This window comes from Camarhynchus parvulus, unplaced genomic scaffold (genome assembly GCF_901933205.1).
Source record: "Camarhynchus parvulus unplaced genomic scaffold, STF_HiC, whole genome shotgun sequence".
NCBI classification, from domain to species: Eukaryota; Metazoa; Chordata; class Aves; order Passeriformes; family Thraupidae; genus Camarhynchus; species Camarhynchus parvulus.
Window position 1 is genome coordinate 76,240 of NW_022148732.1, and position 16,735 is coordinate 92,974.

A 16,735-nucleotide genomic window follows, 5' to 3' on the forward strand; every position below is an offset into this window, starting at 1 on the left:
AACGACACCAGTTCCTGGGGTGGATCCAACTTTATTCCTGCCGTTTTTCACCTTTTTTGGGGTTTTTTCCCCATTTTTCTGGGATTTTTTCCCCCACATTTTTTTGGGTTTTTCCTTCGTTGTTTCCCCCATTTTTTGGGGTGATTTCCCCTGGATTTGGGGGATCCCAGCAGGGAAAAGATGGAAAAGAACACGGCAGGGGAGTTTTGGAGGATCCCAAAATTCTTCTAAAAATCCCAAAACTCCCCTTGAGAACCCCAAATTTTTCCTGGAAGATCCCAAAATTCCGTTGGACCCCAAAATCCATCCCAGAGACCCCAAATTCCCAAATTTTTTTCCCCCTCAGTTTTTCCTTTTCCGGGCCCGTCCTGGCCGAGGGAAATTTGGGATTTTCTGGGGGCTCAGGAGCTTCCCACGGTGGGATTTGGGGTTTTTGGGGTGTCCTGGGTGGGATTTGGGGTTTTTGGGGTGTCCTGGGTGGGATCTGGAGGTTCCAGGTTGGGATTTTGGGGTTTCCTGTTGGGATTTGGGGGTTCCAGGATTCCTGGGGTGGGGTTTGGGGTTTTTTGGGTGTCCTGGGTGGGATTTTGGGGCTCCAGGTGTGGATTTTTGGGATCCAGGATGGGATTTCGGGGTTCCTGGGTGAGATTTTTGGTTTCCTGGATGGGATTTTGGGGTTCCCTGTTGGGATTTTGGAGTGCCACGACGAAATTTGGGATTTCCAGGGTGGGATTTGGGGGTTTTTGGGTGGAATTTTGGGGTTCCAGGGGTGGATTTTGGGCTCCTCTTCCGTCGTTTCCGGGCTCGGGGCGCGGCCGAGGGGCTTCGCTTCCTCTTGGAGCTGCCGGGGAACAAATCTGGGGGGGAAAAGGGGAAGAATGAGAATTTAAAGATAAAATTTTGGGATCTGGGGGGAAAATTTGGGGATTTGGGGGGGCAGGAGGGCCCCGGAAGTGTCAGAGCGTTTACTTTGATCCCAAATCACGGAAATTCAGGAATTTTGGCGTCATCAGCCACTTCCGGGGAGGGAAACCTCGCTTGGAAAATCCCAAAATCACCTGAAACCTCCCCAGAATTACCTGGATACCCCCAAAATTCACCTGGAACACCCCAAAATTCACCTGAACTCCCCCAAAACTCAGCTGGATCCTTCCCAAATCCCCCTTTACATCCCCAAATTCACCTGAAAACCCCAAAATTTCCTTTTATCCCCCCAAAACTCACCTGCAGCCCCCCAGAACTCACATGGACCTCCCCCAGGCTCACCTGGAAACCCCAAAACTCACCTGGAACACCCCAAAACTCCCCTTGATCCCCCCCAAACTCACCTGGAGCCCTCCAAGCTCACCTGGATCCTCCCCAAATCCCCCCTTATGACCCCCAAACTCACCTGAAACACCCCAAAACTCACCTGGATCCTCCCCAAATTCACCTGAAAACCCCAAAATTTCCTTTTATCCCCCCCCAGTCTCACCTGTGTCGGGCTCCTCCCCCAGCTCCTCTCTGTAATATTCGGCCTCGTCCTCCTCCGACGCCTCGGCCTCACCTGCCTCAGGTGCGCCGGGGTCCTCGACGTCGCTGTCACCCCCGGGGTCACCTGGGCCACCCCTGGGGTCACCTGTGGGGCCACCTGGGGCCCGGCCCATCCCGGCCAGGCTGCGCTCCCTGCGAGAGACGGGAGAGACAGGTGAGGGGACAATGGGGACAGGTGGGGACAGGTGAGGGGACAATGGGGACAGGTGGGGACAGGTGAGGGGACAATGGGGACAGGTGAGGGACAGGTGAGGATAGGGGAGGGACAGGTGAGGGGACACCTGGGGGAGCCTCACCTGTGTCACCTTTCTGTCCTCACCTGGGAGGCCCCTGCCACCCTCACCTGTCCCAGTCTCACCTGTGCCACCTGTCCTTGTCCCCTCACCTGTCCCCGTGTCTCACCTGTGCCGTTCCCGCTGTTTCCGTTTCCTCTCCAGGTTCTGCTCCTGCTGCCGCCGCCGCTCCGCCCTCACCTGCAGCCGCTGCTCGCGCCGGGCCAGGAGCTCCCGCAGCTCCTCCTCCCCTTTGGGGGCTGCAGGGAAAACGCACCTGAGCACACCTGGGCACGGCTGGGATACACCTGGGATACACCTGGGTTACACCTGGGTACACCTGGGTTACACCTGGGATACACCTGAGTACACCTGGGTTACACCTGGGTACACCTGTGATACACCTGGGTTACACCTGGGATACACGTGGGTACACCTGGGTACACCTGGGATACACCTGGGTTACACCTGTGGTTACACCTGGGATACACCTGGGATACACCTGGGACACACCTGGGCATGGCTGAGATACACCTGGGTTACACCTGGGTACACCTGGGTACACCTGGGTACACCTGGGATACACCTGGGATACACCTGGGTTACACCTGGGTACACCTGTGATACACCTGGGTTACACCTGGGATACACCTGGGATACACCTGGGACACACCTGGGACACACCTGGGCATGGATACACCTGGGACACCTGGGATACACCTGGGACACACCTGGGACACACCTGGGCATGGCTGAGATACACCTGGGTACACCTGGACATAGGTGAGATCCCCTCACATTGTCACAGGTGTCCTCTCAGCTGTCCCAGATGTGTCCCCAGGTGTGTCACTCACCCAGCCCATGTCCCAGGTGTGTCCCTCACCAGTCCCCAGGTGTGTCCCAGGTGTGTCCCTCACCTGTCCCAGGTGTGTCGCTCACCTGTCCCAGATGTGTCCCAGGTGTGTCACTCACCCAGCCCATGTCCCAGGTGTGTCCCTCACCTGTCCCAGGTGTCCCCAGGTGTGTCCCTCACCTGTCCCAGGTGCCCCCAGGTGTGTCACTCACCCAGCCCATGTCCCAGGTGTGTCCCTCACCTGTCCCAGGTGTCCCCAGGTGTGTCCCTCACCTGTCCCAGGTGTGTCACTCACCCAGCCCATGTCCCAGGTGTGTCCCTCACCTGTCCCCAGGTGTGTCCCTCACCTGTCCCCAGGTGTCCCCAGGTGTGTCACTCACCCAGCCCGTGGTAGAGGACGTTGCCCTGGCCCAGCCCCTCCTCCACCTTCAGCAGCTGCAGCGTCAGACGGGGCCCGATCTGGGACAGACGGACACAGAGGGGACAGACGGACACGGGGGGCAGGGGGACAGAGGGACACTCGGTCAGTGTCACCCCACTGTCCCTCAGTGTCCCTCAATGTCCCCACTGATGTCCCCATTGTCACCTCAGCCTGACGCTCTGCTGTGCCACCCCAATGTCCCCATTGTCCCCATTGGTGTCACCTCGGTAGTTAAAGTTGCCACCAACAAAAAACAAAATGATGTCCCCAATGTCCCCATTGGTGTCACCTCGGTCAGTGTCACAGCGCTCTGCTGTGTCACCCCAATGTCCCCAATGTCCCATTGATGTCCCCAATGTCCCCATTGGTGTCACCTCGGTCAGTCTGATGGCACTCTGCTGTGCCACCCCAATGTCCCCTCAGTGTCCCCAATGTCCCCATTGGTGTCACCTCGGTCAGTCTGATGGCGCTCTGCTGTGTCACCGCTTTCCCGCGCCCGTTCTGGGCCAGTTCCAGAACGTTCTGGGACCCGTCCGGCTCCGCCTCGCTCTCGGACAGGACAACGTCCCTGGGGAGGGGACAGGGACACAGGGACAGGTGACACAGGGACAGGGGACAGGGACAGGGACAAGACAGGTGACACAGGGACAGGATGTCCCCAGTGTCCCCAGGTACCCCATGAGCAGCTGGCTGACGTCGTCCATCCTGCCCAGGACGTCCCTGTGATGTCCCCAAGGTGTCCCTGATGTCCCCAAGGTGTCTCTGTGATGTCCCTAATGTGTCTCCAAGGTGTCCCCAATGTCCCCAAGGTGTCCCTGATGTCCCCAAGGTGTCCCCAAGGTGTCCCTGATGTCCCCAAGGTGTCCCCAAGGTGTCCCCCCCAGTGTCCCCAAGGTGTCCCTGATGTGTCCCCAAGGTGTCCCTGATGTCCCCAAGGTGTCCCCAAGGTGTCCCCAAGTGTCCCCAAGGGTGTCCCCAAGGTGTCCCCAAGGTGTCCCTGATGTCCCCAAGGTGTCCCTGATGTCCCCAAGGTGTCCCCAAGGTGTCCCCAAGGTGTCCCCGATGTCCCCAATGTCCCCAAGGTGTCCCCAAGGTGTCCCTGTGATGTCCCCAAGGTGTCCCCAAGGTGTCCCCCATGTCCCCAGGTACCCCATGAGCAGCTGGCTGACGTCGTCCATCCTGCCCAGGTTCGGGAATTTCTCCTGCAGAATTTTCCGGAGCCCCCGGCTGAGCCCCACGGGCACCACCTGGACACTGCTGGATTTGGGGGGAAAATGGGGAAAAATGGGAAAAATCCTGGGAAAATGGGGGAAAAAATGGGAATTTGGGGAAAATGGTGTAAAAATGGGAGTTCAGGAATTTGGGATTTCGGTAATTTGGGATTTTTTTGGGAATTAGGACTTTGGGAATTGGAGAATTTGGATTTGAGTTGGGACTTTGGGAATTAGTTTGGGGAATTCAGGACTTTGGGGATTTTGGGAGGAATTTTGGGAATTTGAGGAATTTTTCAGGACTTTGGGAATTCAGGACTTTGGGATTTTGGGAATTAGGGATTTTGGGAATTAGGGATTCAGGGAATTCAGGACTTTGGGAATTCAGGACTTTGGGAATTGGGGATTTTGGGAATTTGTTGGGAATTTGGGACTTTGGGAATTCGGGACTTTGGGACTTGGAGGATTTGGGAATTTAGGACTTGAGAAATTTGGGACTTTGGGAATTGAGGAATTCAGGACTTTGGGAATTTGGGACATTGAGGATTTGGGAATTTAGGACTTGAGAAATTTGGGACTTTGGGAATTGAGGAATTCGGGACTTTGGGAATTTGGGACATTGAGGATTTGGGAATTCAGGACTTGAGAAATTTGGGACTTTGGGAATTGAGGAATTTGGGGTTTTGGGAATTCAGGAATTTGGGATTTTGGGAATTCAGGAATTTGGGGTTTTGGGAATTCAGGAATTGGGCTTTCAGGCTCCAGCTGGGAATTCCAGTGCGTGGGAGATGAGCAAACAGCGCCGGATGGAGTTCAGGTTCACCTGGGATGGGAAAAATGGGGAAAAAATGGGAAAAATTGGAATGGGAAAAATGGGAAAAATCCCCTTTTCCCTGTTCCCAGAGCCCCAATCCCCTTTTCCTGCCCCTCTCCCCATTCCCAAACCCCCAAACCCCATTTTCCCAAATCCCAGCTCCCAAATTCCCAGATAATCCCAGGTAATTCCTGCAAAATTCCAGATAAAATTCTGGATAAAAATCCTGGGTAATTCCGGATCAAATTCTGGATAAAAATCCTGGGTAATTCCCAGATAAGCCCGGGATATTTCCCAGATATTTCCTGATTAATTCCCAGGTAATTCCAGATCAAATTCCTGGATACTTCCCAGATAATTCCAGGACAATACTCAGACAATTCCCAATTAATTCCTGATTAATTCCCAATTAATTCCCAGACAATTCCACACAATTCCCACCTAATTCCTGGTGAATTCCCAGATAATTCCTGACTAATTCCCAATTAATTCCCACATAATTCCCACATAATTCCCACCTAATTCCTGATTAATTCCCAGACAATTCCTGATGAATTCCCACACAACTCCCAGATAATTCCCATATAATTCCTGGAAAATCCCCACGTAATTCCCAATTAATTCCCAATTAATTCCCAATTAATTCCCACATAACTCCCATATAATTCCCACATAATTCCCGGATAATTCCCAATTAATTCCCAATAAATTCCCACATAATTCCCACATAATTCCCAATTAATTCCCGGATAATTCCCAATAAATTCCCACATAATTCCCACATAATTCCTGATAATTCCCAATTAATTCCCAATAAATTCCCAATTAATTCCCAATAAATTCCCACATAATTCCCAATTAATTCCCAATTAATTAATTCCCAATAAATTCCCACATAATTCCCATATAATTCCCACATAATTCCCAATTAATTCCCAATAAATTCCCAATAAATTCCCACATAATTCCTGGATAATTCCCAATTAATTCCCAATTAATTCCCACATAATTCCTGGATAATTTCCAATTAATTCCCAATTAATTCCCAATTAATTCCCAATAAATTCCCCCATAATTCCCACATAATTCCCATATAATTCCCACATAATTCCCACATAATTCCTGGATAATTCCCAATAAATTCCCAATAAATTCCCACATAATTCCCATATAATTCCCACATAATTCCCGGATAACTCCCAATTAATTCCCAATAAATTCCCACATAATTCCCGGATAACTCCCAATTAATTCCCAATAAATTCCCAATAAATTCCCACATAACTCCCATATAATTCCCAATAAATTCCCACATAATTCCTGGATAATTCCCAATTAATTCCCAATAAATTCCCAATAAATTCCCATATAATTCCCACATAATTCCCGGATAATTCCCAATAAATTCCCACATAATTCCCGGATAATTCCCACATAATTCCCAATTAATTCCCAATAAATTCCCAATAAATTCCCCCATAATTCCCACATAATTCCCATATAATTCCCAATAAATTCCCAATTAATTCCCAATAAATTCCCAATAAATTCCCACATAATTCCCGGATAATTCCCAATAAATTCCCAATAAATTCCCACATAATTCCCGGATAATTCCCACATAATTCCCAATTAATTCCCAATAAATTCCCAATAAATTCCCACATAATTCCCACATAATTCCCATATAATTCCCAATAAATTCCCAATAAATTCCCACATAATTCCCACATAATTCCCATATAATTCCCCAATAAATTCCCACATAATTCCCACATAATTCCCAATAAATTCCCAATAAATTCCCAATTAATTCCCAATAAATTCCCACATAATTCCTGGATAATTCCCAATTAATTCCCAATAAATTCCCAATAAATTCCCACATAAGTCCCACATAATTCCCAATAAATTCCCACATAATTCCCATATAATTCCCACATAATTCCCAATTAATTCCCACATAATTCCCATATAATTCCCAATAAATTCCCAATAAATTCCCACATAATTCCCGGATAATTCCCAATAAATTCCCGATAAATTCCCACACAATTCCAGCTGAAATTCCGGAACATTCCCTGACCCTGTGGACGTTGAGGGCCGGGAACATGCCCTGGAACATCCCGGCCGTGAGCCGGAGCTCCATCCCCGCCCGCGCCCCGAAATTCCCCAGAACCAGCAGAGGGGGGTGCAGGAACTGCTGCTCGTGCATGCGGTGCCTCCTCAGGGCTGAGACCACGTCCCGCACCAGGGAGTACTGAAATGGGGCAAAAAAGGGGGAAAAAAGGGAAAAAAAAGCGTTAAAATAGCAAAAAAATCACAAAAAAATTCATTAAAATTTCATTAAAAACCAGCCCAGAGCTGCTGCTGGTGCAGGCGGTGCCTCCTCAGGGCTGAGATCCCGTCATGGACCAGGGAGTGCTGAAAATGGGGCAAAAAAGGGGAAAAAAAGGAAAAAAATCCTTAAAATACAGGAAAACATCATTAAAATACCCCAAATCCCATTAAAATCCCATTAAAATCCACCCCTGGAACTGCTGCTGGTGCAGGTGGTGCCTCCTCAGGGCTCAGACCACGTCACAGACCAGGGAGTACTGAAATGGGGCAAAAAAGGGGGAAAAAAGGGAAAAAAAAGCGTTAAAATAGCAAAAAAAAAATCACAAAAAAATTCATTAAAATTTCATTAAAAACCAGCCCAGAGCTGCTGCTGGTGCAGGCGGTGCCTCCTCAGGGCTGAGATCCTGTCACGGACCAGGGAGTGCTGAAAATGGGGCAAAAAAGGGGAAAAAAAGGAAAAAAATCCTTAAAATACAGGAAAACATCATTAAAATACCCCAAATCCCATTAAAATTTCATTAAAATCCATCCCTGGAACTGCTGCTGGTGCAGGTGGTGCCTCCTCAGGGCTCAGACCACGTCACAGACCAGGGAGTGCTGAAAATGGGGCAAAAAATGGGGAAAAATGGGAAAAAAATGGGTTAAATAACAAAAATATTCATTAAAATAGCAAAAATCCCATAAAAAACCAGCCCAGAATCCCAAAAATCCCCCCCAGAATCTCTGCGGTGCCTCCTCAGGGCTGAGACCACGTCACAGACCAGGGAGTGCTGAAAATGGGGCAAAAAAGGGGGAAAATGGGAAAAAAAATCATAAAAAGGGATTAATTCCTCCCCCAGGATCCCAAAAATTCCTAAAAATTCCCCAAATTCCCGGAATTCCCGGACGCACCTGCAGCACTTTGAAGGTCAGGGTGGGACCCCCCGGCAGCCGGAAAAGTTTCTGGGAAAGAGGAGAAGATTCAGAAGTGGGAAAAATCCAGGAAAATTCCGAGAAAATTCCCTGAAAAATTCTGGGAAAATTCCCCCAAAAATCCTGGGAAAAATCCCAGAAAAATCCTGGGAAAATCATCAGAAAATTCCCAGAAAAATCCTGGAAAAATCATGAGAAAATCCCGGGAAAATTTCTGGGGAAAATCCCAGTAAAATCTTGGGGAAATCCCAGAAAAATCCCAGAAAAAATCCTGGAAAAATCCTCAGAAATATCCCAGAAAAATTCCCATAAAATGCTGGGAAAATCCTGGATAAAAATCCCAGAAAAATCCTGGGAAAAATACCAGGAAAATTCTGGGGAAAATCCTGGGAAAATTCTGGAAAAATCCTCAGAAAATTCCCAGAAAAATCCCAGAGAAATTTTGAGAAATCTCAAAAAAATCCTGAGAAAATCCTGGGAAAAAATCCCAGGAAAATTCCTCAGAAAATTCCCAGAAAAAAATCCCATAAAAATCACAGGAAAATCCTGGAAAATTCCCAGTAAAATCCCATAAAAATCATGGAAAAATCCTGGAAAATTCCCAGTAAAAATCCCATAAAAATCACGGGAAAATCCTGGAAAATTCCCAGTAAAATCCCATAAAAATCACGGGAAAATCCTGGAAAATTCCCATTAAAAATCCCATAAAAATCACGGGAAAATCCTGGAAAATTCCCAGTAAAAATCCCATAAAAATCACGGGAAAATCCTGGAAAATTCCCAGTAAAATCCCATAAAAATCATGGAAAAATCCTGGAAAATTCCCAGTAAAAATCCCATAAAAATCATGGGAAAATCCTGGAAAATTCCCAGTAAAAATCCCATAAAAATCATGGAAAAATCCTGGAAAATTCCCAGTAAAAATCCCATAAAAATCATGGAAAAATCCTGGAAAATTCCCAGTAAAAATCCCATAAAAATAACGGGAAAATCCTGGAAAATTCCCAGTAAAAATCCCATAAAAATCACGGGAAAATCCTGGAAAATTCCCGGTAAAATCCCCATAAAAATCGCGGGAAAATCCTGGAAAATTCCCATTAAAAATCCCATAAAAATCACGGGAAAATCCTGGAAAATTCCCGGTAAAATCCCCATAAAAATCACGGGAAAATCCTGGAAAATTCCCTGGTAAAATCCCCATAAAATTCCCAACCCCAAATTCCCCAAAATCCCAAGCCCGGACCCATCAGAGCGTTTACTTTGGGATCAATCACAGAATTTGGGATCAATCTGGAAAATTCTTCATCCTCTGGGTCCGGGAGGGATTTGGGACCCCCTGGAGTTCCCCAAATTCCCAAAAAATTCCCCGAATTCCCGGAATTCTCACCAGGTTGATGCCGGTTTGGGATTTGCTGAGCACCAGGAACTGGGTGACCCCCAAGGGCCCGGCCACGGCCACCAGGTCCCGCAGGGAATTGCTCCGGCGCACCTGGAAAATCCCCCAAAAATTCCTCAATCCCAAAATTCCCGAATCCCAAATTCCTCAAATCCGAAAAATCCTGGAAGAGAAACCTCGAAATTCCTGGAAAAAACCCAAAAATTCCTGGGAAAAAAACCCCAAAATTCCTGAGGCAATCTCATGAATCCCATCGAATTCCTCAGATCCCAAAATTCCAGAATCCCAAATTCCTCAAATCCGAAAAATCCTGGAAGAGAAACCTCGAAATTCCTGGGGAAAACCCAAAAATTCCTGGGAAAAACCTCGAAATTCCTGGGGAAAAAACCCCCCAAAATTCCTGAGGCAATCTCATGAATCCCATAGAATTCCTCAGATCCCAAAAATCCCGAATCCCAAACTCCTCAAATCCGAAAAATCCTGGAAGAGAAACCTCAAAATTCCTGGGGAAAACCCAAAAATTCCTGGGAAAAAAACCCCAAAATTCCTGAGGCAATCTCATGAATCCCATAAAATTCCTCAGATCCCAAAATTCCTGAATCCCAAATTCCTCAAATCTGAAAAAATCTTGGAAGAGAAACCTCGAAATTCCTGGGAAAAACCCAAAAATTCCTGGGAAAAACCTTCCAAAAACCCCAAAATTCCTGAGGCAATCTCATGAATCCCATAGAATTCCTCAGATCCCAAAATTCCTGAATCCCAAATTCCTCAAATCCGAAAAATCCTGGAAGAGAAACCCGAAATTCCTGGGAAAAACCAAAAATTCCTGGGAAAAGAAATTCCTGGGAAAAAACCCCCAAAATTCCTGAGGCAATCTCATGAATCCCATAGAATTCCTCAGATCCCAAAATTCCAGAATCCCAAATTCCTCAAATCTGAAAAATCCTGGAAGAGAAACCTCAAAATTCCTGGGAAAAACCCAAAAATTCCTGGGAAAAAACCCCCAAAATTCCTGAGGCAATCTCATGAATCCCATAAAATTCCTCAGACCCCAAAAATCCCGAATCCTAAATTCCTCAAATCTGAAAAAATCTTGGAAGAGAAACCTCGAAATTCCTGGGAAAAACGCAAAAATTCCTGGGAAAAAAACCCAAAATTCCTGAGGCAATCTCATGAATCCCATAAAATTCCTCAGATCCCAAAATTCCTGAATCCAAAATTCTGAAAAATCCGAAAAATCCCAAATCCTAAATTCCTGAAATCCGGAAAATCCCGGAAGAGAAACGACAAAATTCCTGGGAAAAAAACCTCGAAATTCTGGGGAGCAACAAACTTTGAAATTCCTGGAAAATCCCCAAATTCCTCAATCCCGGAATTCCTGAGATATCCCAAAAATTCTGAATCCAAAATTCCTGAATCCCAAATTCCTCAAATCTGAAAAAATCCTGGAAGAGAAACCTCGAAATTCCTGGGGAAAAATCCCAAAATTCCTGAGGACCCTCCTGAGCCCATTCCCAGTGTCCCCAATGTCCCTAATCCCAGTGTCCCCAATGTCCCAAATGTGTCCCCAGTGTCCCAAATCCCCAATCCCAGTGTCCCCAGTGTCCCAAATGTGTCCCAAATGTTCCCCAGTGTCCCAAAGTTCCCCAATGGTGTCCCCAGTGTCCCCAGGTCAGGTTCCCCTGCAGGTTCCTGCCATTAAGGCTCCAGGACCCTCCTGGGTCCCTCCTGAGCCCTTCGGTTCCCCATTCCCAAACCCATCCCAGTGTCCCAATGTCCCAAATGTGTCCCCCAAGCTGTCCCCAGGTGTCACCTGAGGTTCCCGTGAAGGCTCCAGGCCCTCGACCCTCATGTCCCCAATGTCCCAATTCCCAATCCCCAATCCCAGTGATCCCAATGTCCCAAATGTTCCCAAGATGTCCCCAAATGTCCCCAATTCCCAAATGTCCCAAATCCCCAATCCCAGTGATCCCAATGTCCCAAATGTGTCCCCAAGATGTCCCCAATGTCCCAAATGTGTCCCCAATGTCCCAAATGTCCCAAATCCCCAATCCCAGTGATCCCAATGTCCCAAATGTGTCCCCAAGATGTCCCCAATGTCCCAAATGTGTCCCCAATGTCCCCAGGTGTCACCTGCAGGTTCCTGACCATTAAAGGATCCAGGACCCTCCTGAGGTCCCTCCTGAGCCCATTCCCGGTGTCCCAAATCCCCAATCCCAGTGATCCCAGGAGTGTCCCCAGTGTGCCAAATGTTCCCCAATGTCCCCAGCTGTGTCCCCAATTCCCAAGGTGTCCCCAAGGTGTCCCCAGGTGTCCCCTGCAGGTTCCTGGCCAAAGGGCTCAGGACCCCGAGCCCATTCCTGGTGTCCCCAATGTCCCCAACCGTGTCCCCAATATGTCCCCACTCCCAGTGATTCCCAAATGTGTCCCCAGGTGTGTCCCCAAGATTCCCCAATGTCCCAATGTTCCCCCAATTCCCGAGGTGTCCCCAAAAATTCTGAAGGTCCAAAACCCTCCTGCCCATTCGGTCCCCAACCACCCAGTGACCCAGGGTTCCCCAGTGCCCAAATGTGTCCCCAGGGTTCCTGAAGTGTCCCAAATTCCCAAATCTGACAAAGGTTCCCCTGCAAGAGAAAAGGTCCCTCCTGAGGTCCCCAAAAATCAGTGACCAGGAGCCCCTGCCTGAGCCCATTCCCCAGTGTCCCCAGCTATGTCCCCAATCCCAGTGTCCCCAGATGTCCCAAATGTGTCCGTGAAGGGCTAGGACCCAAATCCCCAATCCCAGTGTCCCCAGTGTCCCCAAATCCCAGTGTCCCCAAATGTGTCCCCAGTGTCCCAAAGTGTCCCAAATGTCCCCATGGTGTCCCCATCCCAATGTCCCAAATGGTGTCCCCACTGTCCCCCAGGTGTCCCCTGCAGGTTCCTGACCATTAAAGGCTCCAGGACCCTCCTGAGCGGTGTCCCCTCCCTGAGCCCCATTCCCCAGTCCCAAAGGTGTCCCCCCAAATGTCCCCAAATGTCCCAAATCCCCAGTCCCAGTGATCCCAATGTCCCAAATGTGTCCCCAAGATGTCCCCAATGTCCCAAAGTGTCCCCAAGGTGTCCCCAGGTGTCACCTGCAGGTTCCTGGCCGTGAAGGGCTCCAGGACCCTCCTGAGCCCATTCCCAATGTCCCCAATGTCCCAAATGTCCCACCAGTATCCCAAATGTGCCCAGTGATCCCAATGTCCCAAATGTGTCCCCAGGTGTGTCCCCAAGTGTGTCACCTCAGTGTCCCAAAAGTGTCGCCCTAATGTCCCAAATGTCCCAAATCCCCAGTCCCAGTGATCCCAGTGTCCCAAATGTGTCCCCAAGGTGTCCCCAATGTCCCAAATGTGTCCCCAATGTCCCAAGCTGTCCCCACCCCCAGGTGTCACCTGCAGGTTCCTGACCATTAAATTCCCAGGACCCTCCTGAGCCCATTCCCAATGTCCCCAAATCCCCAACCCAGTGTCCCCAAGGTGTCCCCAGTGTCCCAAATGTGTCCCCAATGTCCCCAAAGTCCGCTGTGTCCCCAAGTGTCCCAAGGTGTCCCCAAAGGTGTCCCCAAGGTGTCCCCAGGTGTCACCTGCAGGTTCCTGGCCGTGAAGGGCTCCAGGACCCTCCGGAGGTCCCTGCAGAGGCTCCTGAGGCTCCTCCCGGCGCGGCCGCGTGGGAACACGAACGAGTGCGGCACGGAGGAGAACTCCCGCTCCGAGCGCTGCCGGGCCTGGGCGCGCTGCTGCCGCTGGAAGCGGCTCTGAAAGGGTTAAAAGTGTCCTAAATTATCCCAAAAATCCCAAAAATCCCCAAAAAATCCCCAAAATCCCAGCTGGGAACACGAACGAGTGCGGCACGGAGGAGAACTCCCGCTCCGAGCGCTGCCGGGCCTGGGCGCGCTGCTGCCGCTGGAAGCGGCTCTGAAAGGGTTAAACCAAATCCTAAATTATCCTAAAATATCCTAAATTATCTTCAATAATCCTAAAATATCCCAAACTCTCCCCAAATCCCAGCTGGGAACACGAACGAGTGCGGCACGGAGGAGAACTCCCGCCCCGAGCGCTGCCGCCGCTGGAAGCGGCTCTGAAAGGGTTAAAAGTGTCCGAAATGATCCCCCCCAAAAAAAATCCCAAAATTTGGGAATTCTGATGCCGAGAAACCCCAAAATCCGGGAGTTTCCAGCCCCTCCTGACGCTAAAATTGGCATTTTTTGAACCCAAAATGGGCCGGAAACCCCAAAATTTGGGATTTCCCTTCCCCCGATCTCACTTTTCCCCTCACGATTCCCAAACTTTTGGGTTTTTTTCCCGATCCCGCCGCTTTTTTCGCCCCTCCCGCCATTCCTGACATCCCGATGCTCCCCTGACCCCTCCCCATCCCGGTTCCTCCCGGTTTTTTCCATTTTTTCCCGGTTTTTTCCCGTTTTTTCCCGATTTTTTTCCCATTTTTTTCCCCCCGACCTTCCCGGGCCGCCCCATCCCGGCGCCGCCGCGTGGCCTCGCTACTTCCTGTGTCCCCCAGCGCGTTCCGGGCACTTCCGGTAGTTTGCTTCCGGGTTTCAAGTGTTTCCCCGAACTTGAGTTCCGGTGTTTTTGTTGCCCCGTTGGTTTGGGGCCCAAAATCCCCCAAAAAATCCCCCCCCAAAAATAAAAAAATCCCAAAAATGCCCCAAAATCCCTCCCAGGAAGCCCCAAATCCCCGGCGCGGCAGTGAATGAGAGGGGGGCTGTGGGAGGAGTTCTGGGTTTAATGGAGAAGCCCAAAGAGCCCTCAAGTGTGGAGGAGACTCCAAAAATTCCCCAAGATCAACCCAAAATTCCCTAAAATCCCCCCGAAACCTTCTAAAATCTCCTAAAACCCCCTAAAAGTCTCCCCCAAACCCCCAAATCTTCCCAATTTCACCCCAAATTCCCCCCAGGACCCCCCAAAACCCCCAAATTTCGGGGTCCCCTCAGACGGGGGTGACTCAAAGACTCCTGAGGAGCCCCAGGCTGAGGTGAGACTCCCAAAACCCCCCAACAATGCCTCGATTTCACCCCAAAACCCCCTAAAACCTCCCCGATTTTGCCTCAAAATCACCCAAAATCGTCCCGATTTTGCCCCAAAAAAACCCGAATTTCGGGTTTTCCTCAGACCGGGGTGACGCGGCGGCGGCAGCAGCAGCACCAGGCTGAGGTGGGACCCCCAAAACACCCCCAAACCCCCTAAAATCCGCTAAAATGCCCCAAAACCCCTAAAACCTCCCCGATTTTGCCTCAAAATCACCCAAATCGCCCCGATTTTGCCCCCAAAAAACCCAAATTTCGGGGTTCCCTCAGACGGGGGTGACGCGGCGGCGGCGGCAGCAGCGGCAGGCTCAGGTGGGACCCCCAAAACCCCCCAAACCTCCAAACCCCCTAAAATCCGCTAAAATGCCCCAAAAGCCCCGAAAACCTCCCCGATTTTGCCTCAAAATCACCCAAATCGCCCCGATTTTTCCCCAAAAAACCCCAAATTTTGTGTTTTTCTCAGACGGGGGTGACGCCGCGGCGGCGGCAGCAGCGCCAGGCTCAGGTGGGACCCCCAAAACCCCCCTAAAAAACCCCTAAACCCCCCTAAAAACTCCCCGATTTTGCCTCAAAATCACCCAAATCGCCCCGATTTTTCCCCAAAAAACCCCCAATTTTTGTGTTTTTGTCAGACGGGGGTGACGCGGCGGCGGCAGCAGCGGCAGCAGCGGCAGGCTCAGGTGGGACCCCCAAACCCCACTAAAAACCCCCAAAACCCCCTAAAACCTCCCCGATTTTTCCCCCAAAAACCCCGATTTTTGTGTTGTTGTCAGACGGGGGTGACGCGGCGGCGGCAGCAGCGGCAGCTGAGGCAGCGCAGCAGCGCCAGGCTCAGGTGGGACCCCCAAAACCCCCCAAACCTCTCCAAACCCCCTAAAATCCGCTAAAATGCCCCAAACCCCCTAAAACCTCCCCGATTTTGCCTCAAAATCACCCAAATCGCCCCGATTTCGCCCCCAAAAAACCCCAAAAACCCCAAATTCGAGGTTCCCTCAGACGGGGGTGACGGGGCAGCGGCAGCAGCGGCAGGCTCAGGTGGGACCCCCAAAACCCAAACCCCAAAACCCAAATCCTAAAAAAACCCCTAAAATCCGCTAAAATGCCCAAAACCCCTAATTTAACCGGCGGGAGGAGGCTAGGGGGACCCAAAACCCCCAAACCCCTCAAAATCACCCCCTAAAACCTCCCCGATTTTGCCAAAATCCCCCAAAAACCCAAATTTTGGGGTTCCTCAGACGGGGGTGACGCGGCGGGCGGCGGCAGCAGGGCGCCAGGCTCAGGTGGGACCCCCAAAACCCCTAAAATCCCTAAAAAACCCCAAAACAAAAAACTCCCCGATTTTGCCTCAAAATCACCCAAATCGCCCCGATTTTCGCCCCAAACCCCAAAAACCCCAAATTTTGTGTTTTTGTCAGACGGGGGTGACGCCGCGGCAGCGGCAGCAGCGGCAGGCTCAGGTGGGACCCCCCAAAACCCCCCAAACCCCTAAAATCCGCTAAAATGCCCCAAACCCCCCTAAAACCTCCCCGATTTTGCCTCAAAATCACCCAAAATCGCCCCAATTTTTCCCCACAAAAACCCCAAATTTTGTGTTTTTGTCAGACGGGGGTGACGCGGCGGCGGCAGCAGCAGCGGCAGCAGCGGCAGGCTCAGGTGGGACCCCCAAGACAAAAACCCCCTAAAATGCCCCAAACCCCCTAAAACCTCCCCGATTTTGCCTCAAAATCACCCAAAATCGCCCCGATTTTGCCCCAAAAACCCCAAATTCGGGGTTCCCTCAGACGGGGGTGACGCCGCGGCGGCAGCAGCAGCAGCAGCGGCAGGCTCAGGTGGGACCCCCAAACCCCCCTAAAAACCCCCCTAAACCCCCTAAAACCTCCCCGATTTTTCCCCCAAAACCCCGATTTTTGTGTTGTTG

At 50.2% G+C, this 16,735-nt stretch overlaps 1 protein-coding gene across 1 annotated transcript; it reads right to left on the minus strand.

Annotated features, from left to right (window-relative positions):
* Positions 1-342: 342 nt before the first annotated feature.
* On the minus strand, positions 343-13,530 carry LOC115917062 (suppressor of SWI4 1 homolog; the record flags this gene model as incomplete). The annotated part of the gene is made up of 11 exons (XM_030970797.1): positions 343-857; positions 1,475-1,665; positions 1,936-2,065; positions 3,039-3,117; positions 3,530-3,647; positions 4,229-4,345; positions 5,061-5,113; positions 7,191-7,364; positions 8,336-8,386; positions 9,744-9,845; positions 13,360-13,530. Coding segments are annotated over 11 exons (1,701 nt in total), but the record flags the coding sequence as incomplete, so codon positions are not given.
* Between the last annotated feature and the right edge of the window lie 3,205 nt (positions 13,531-16,735).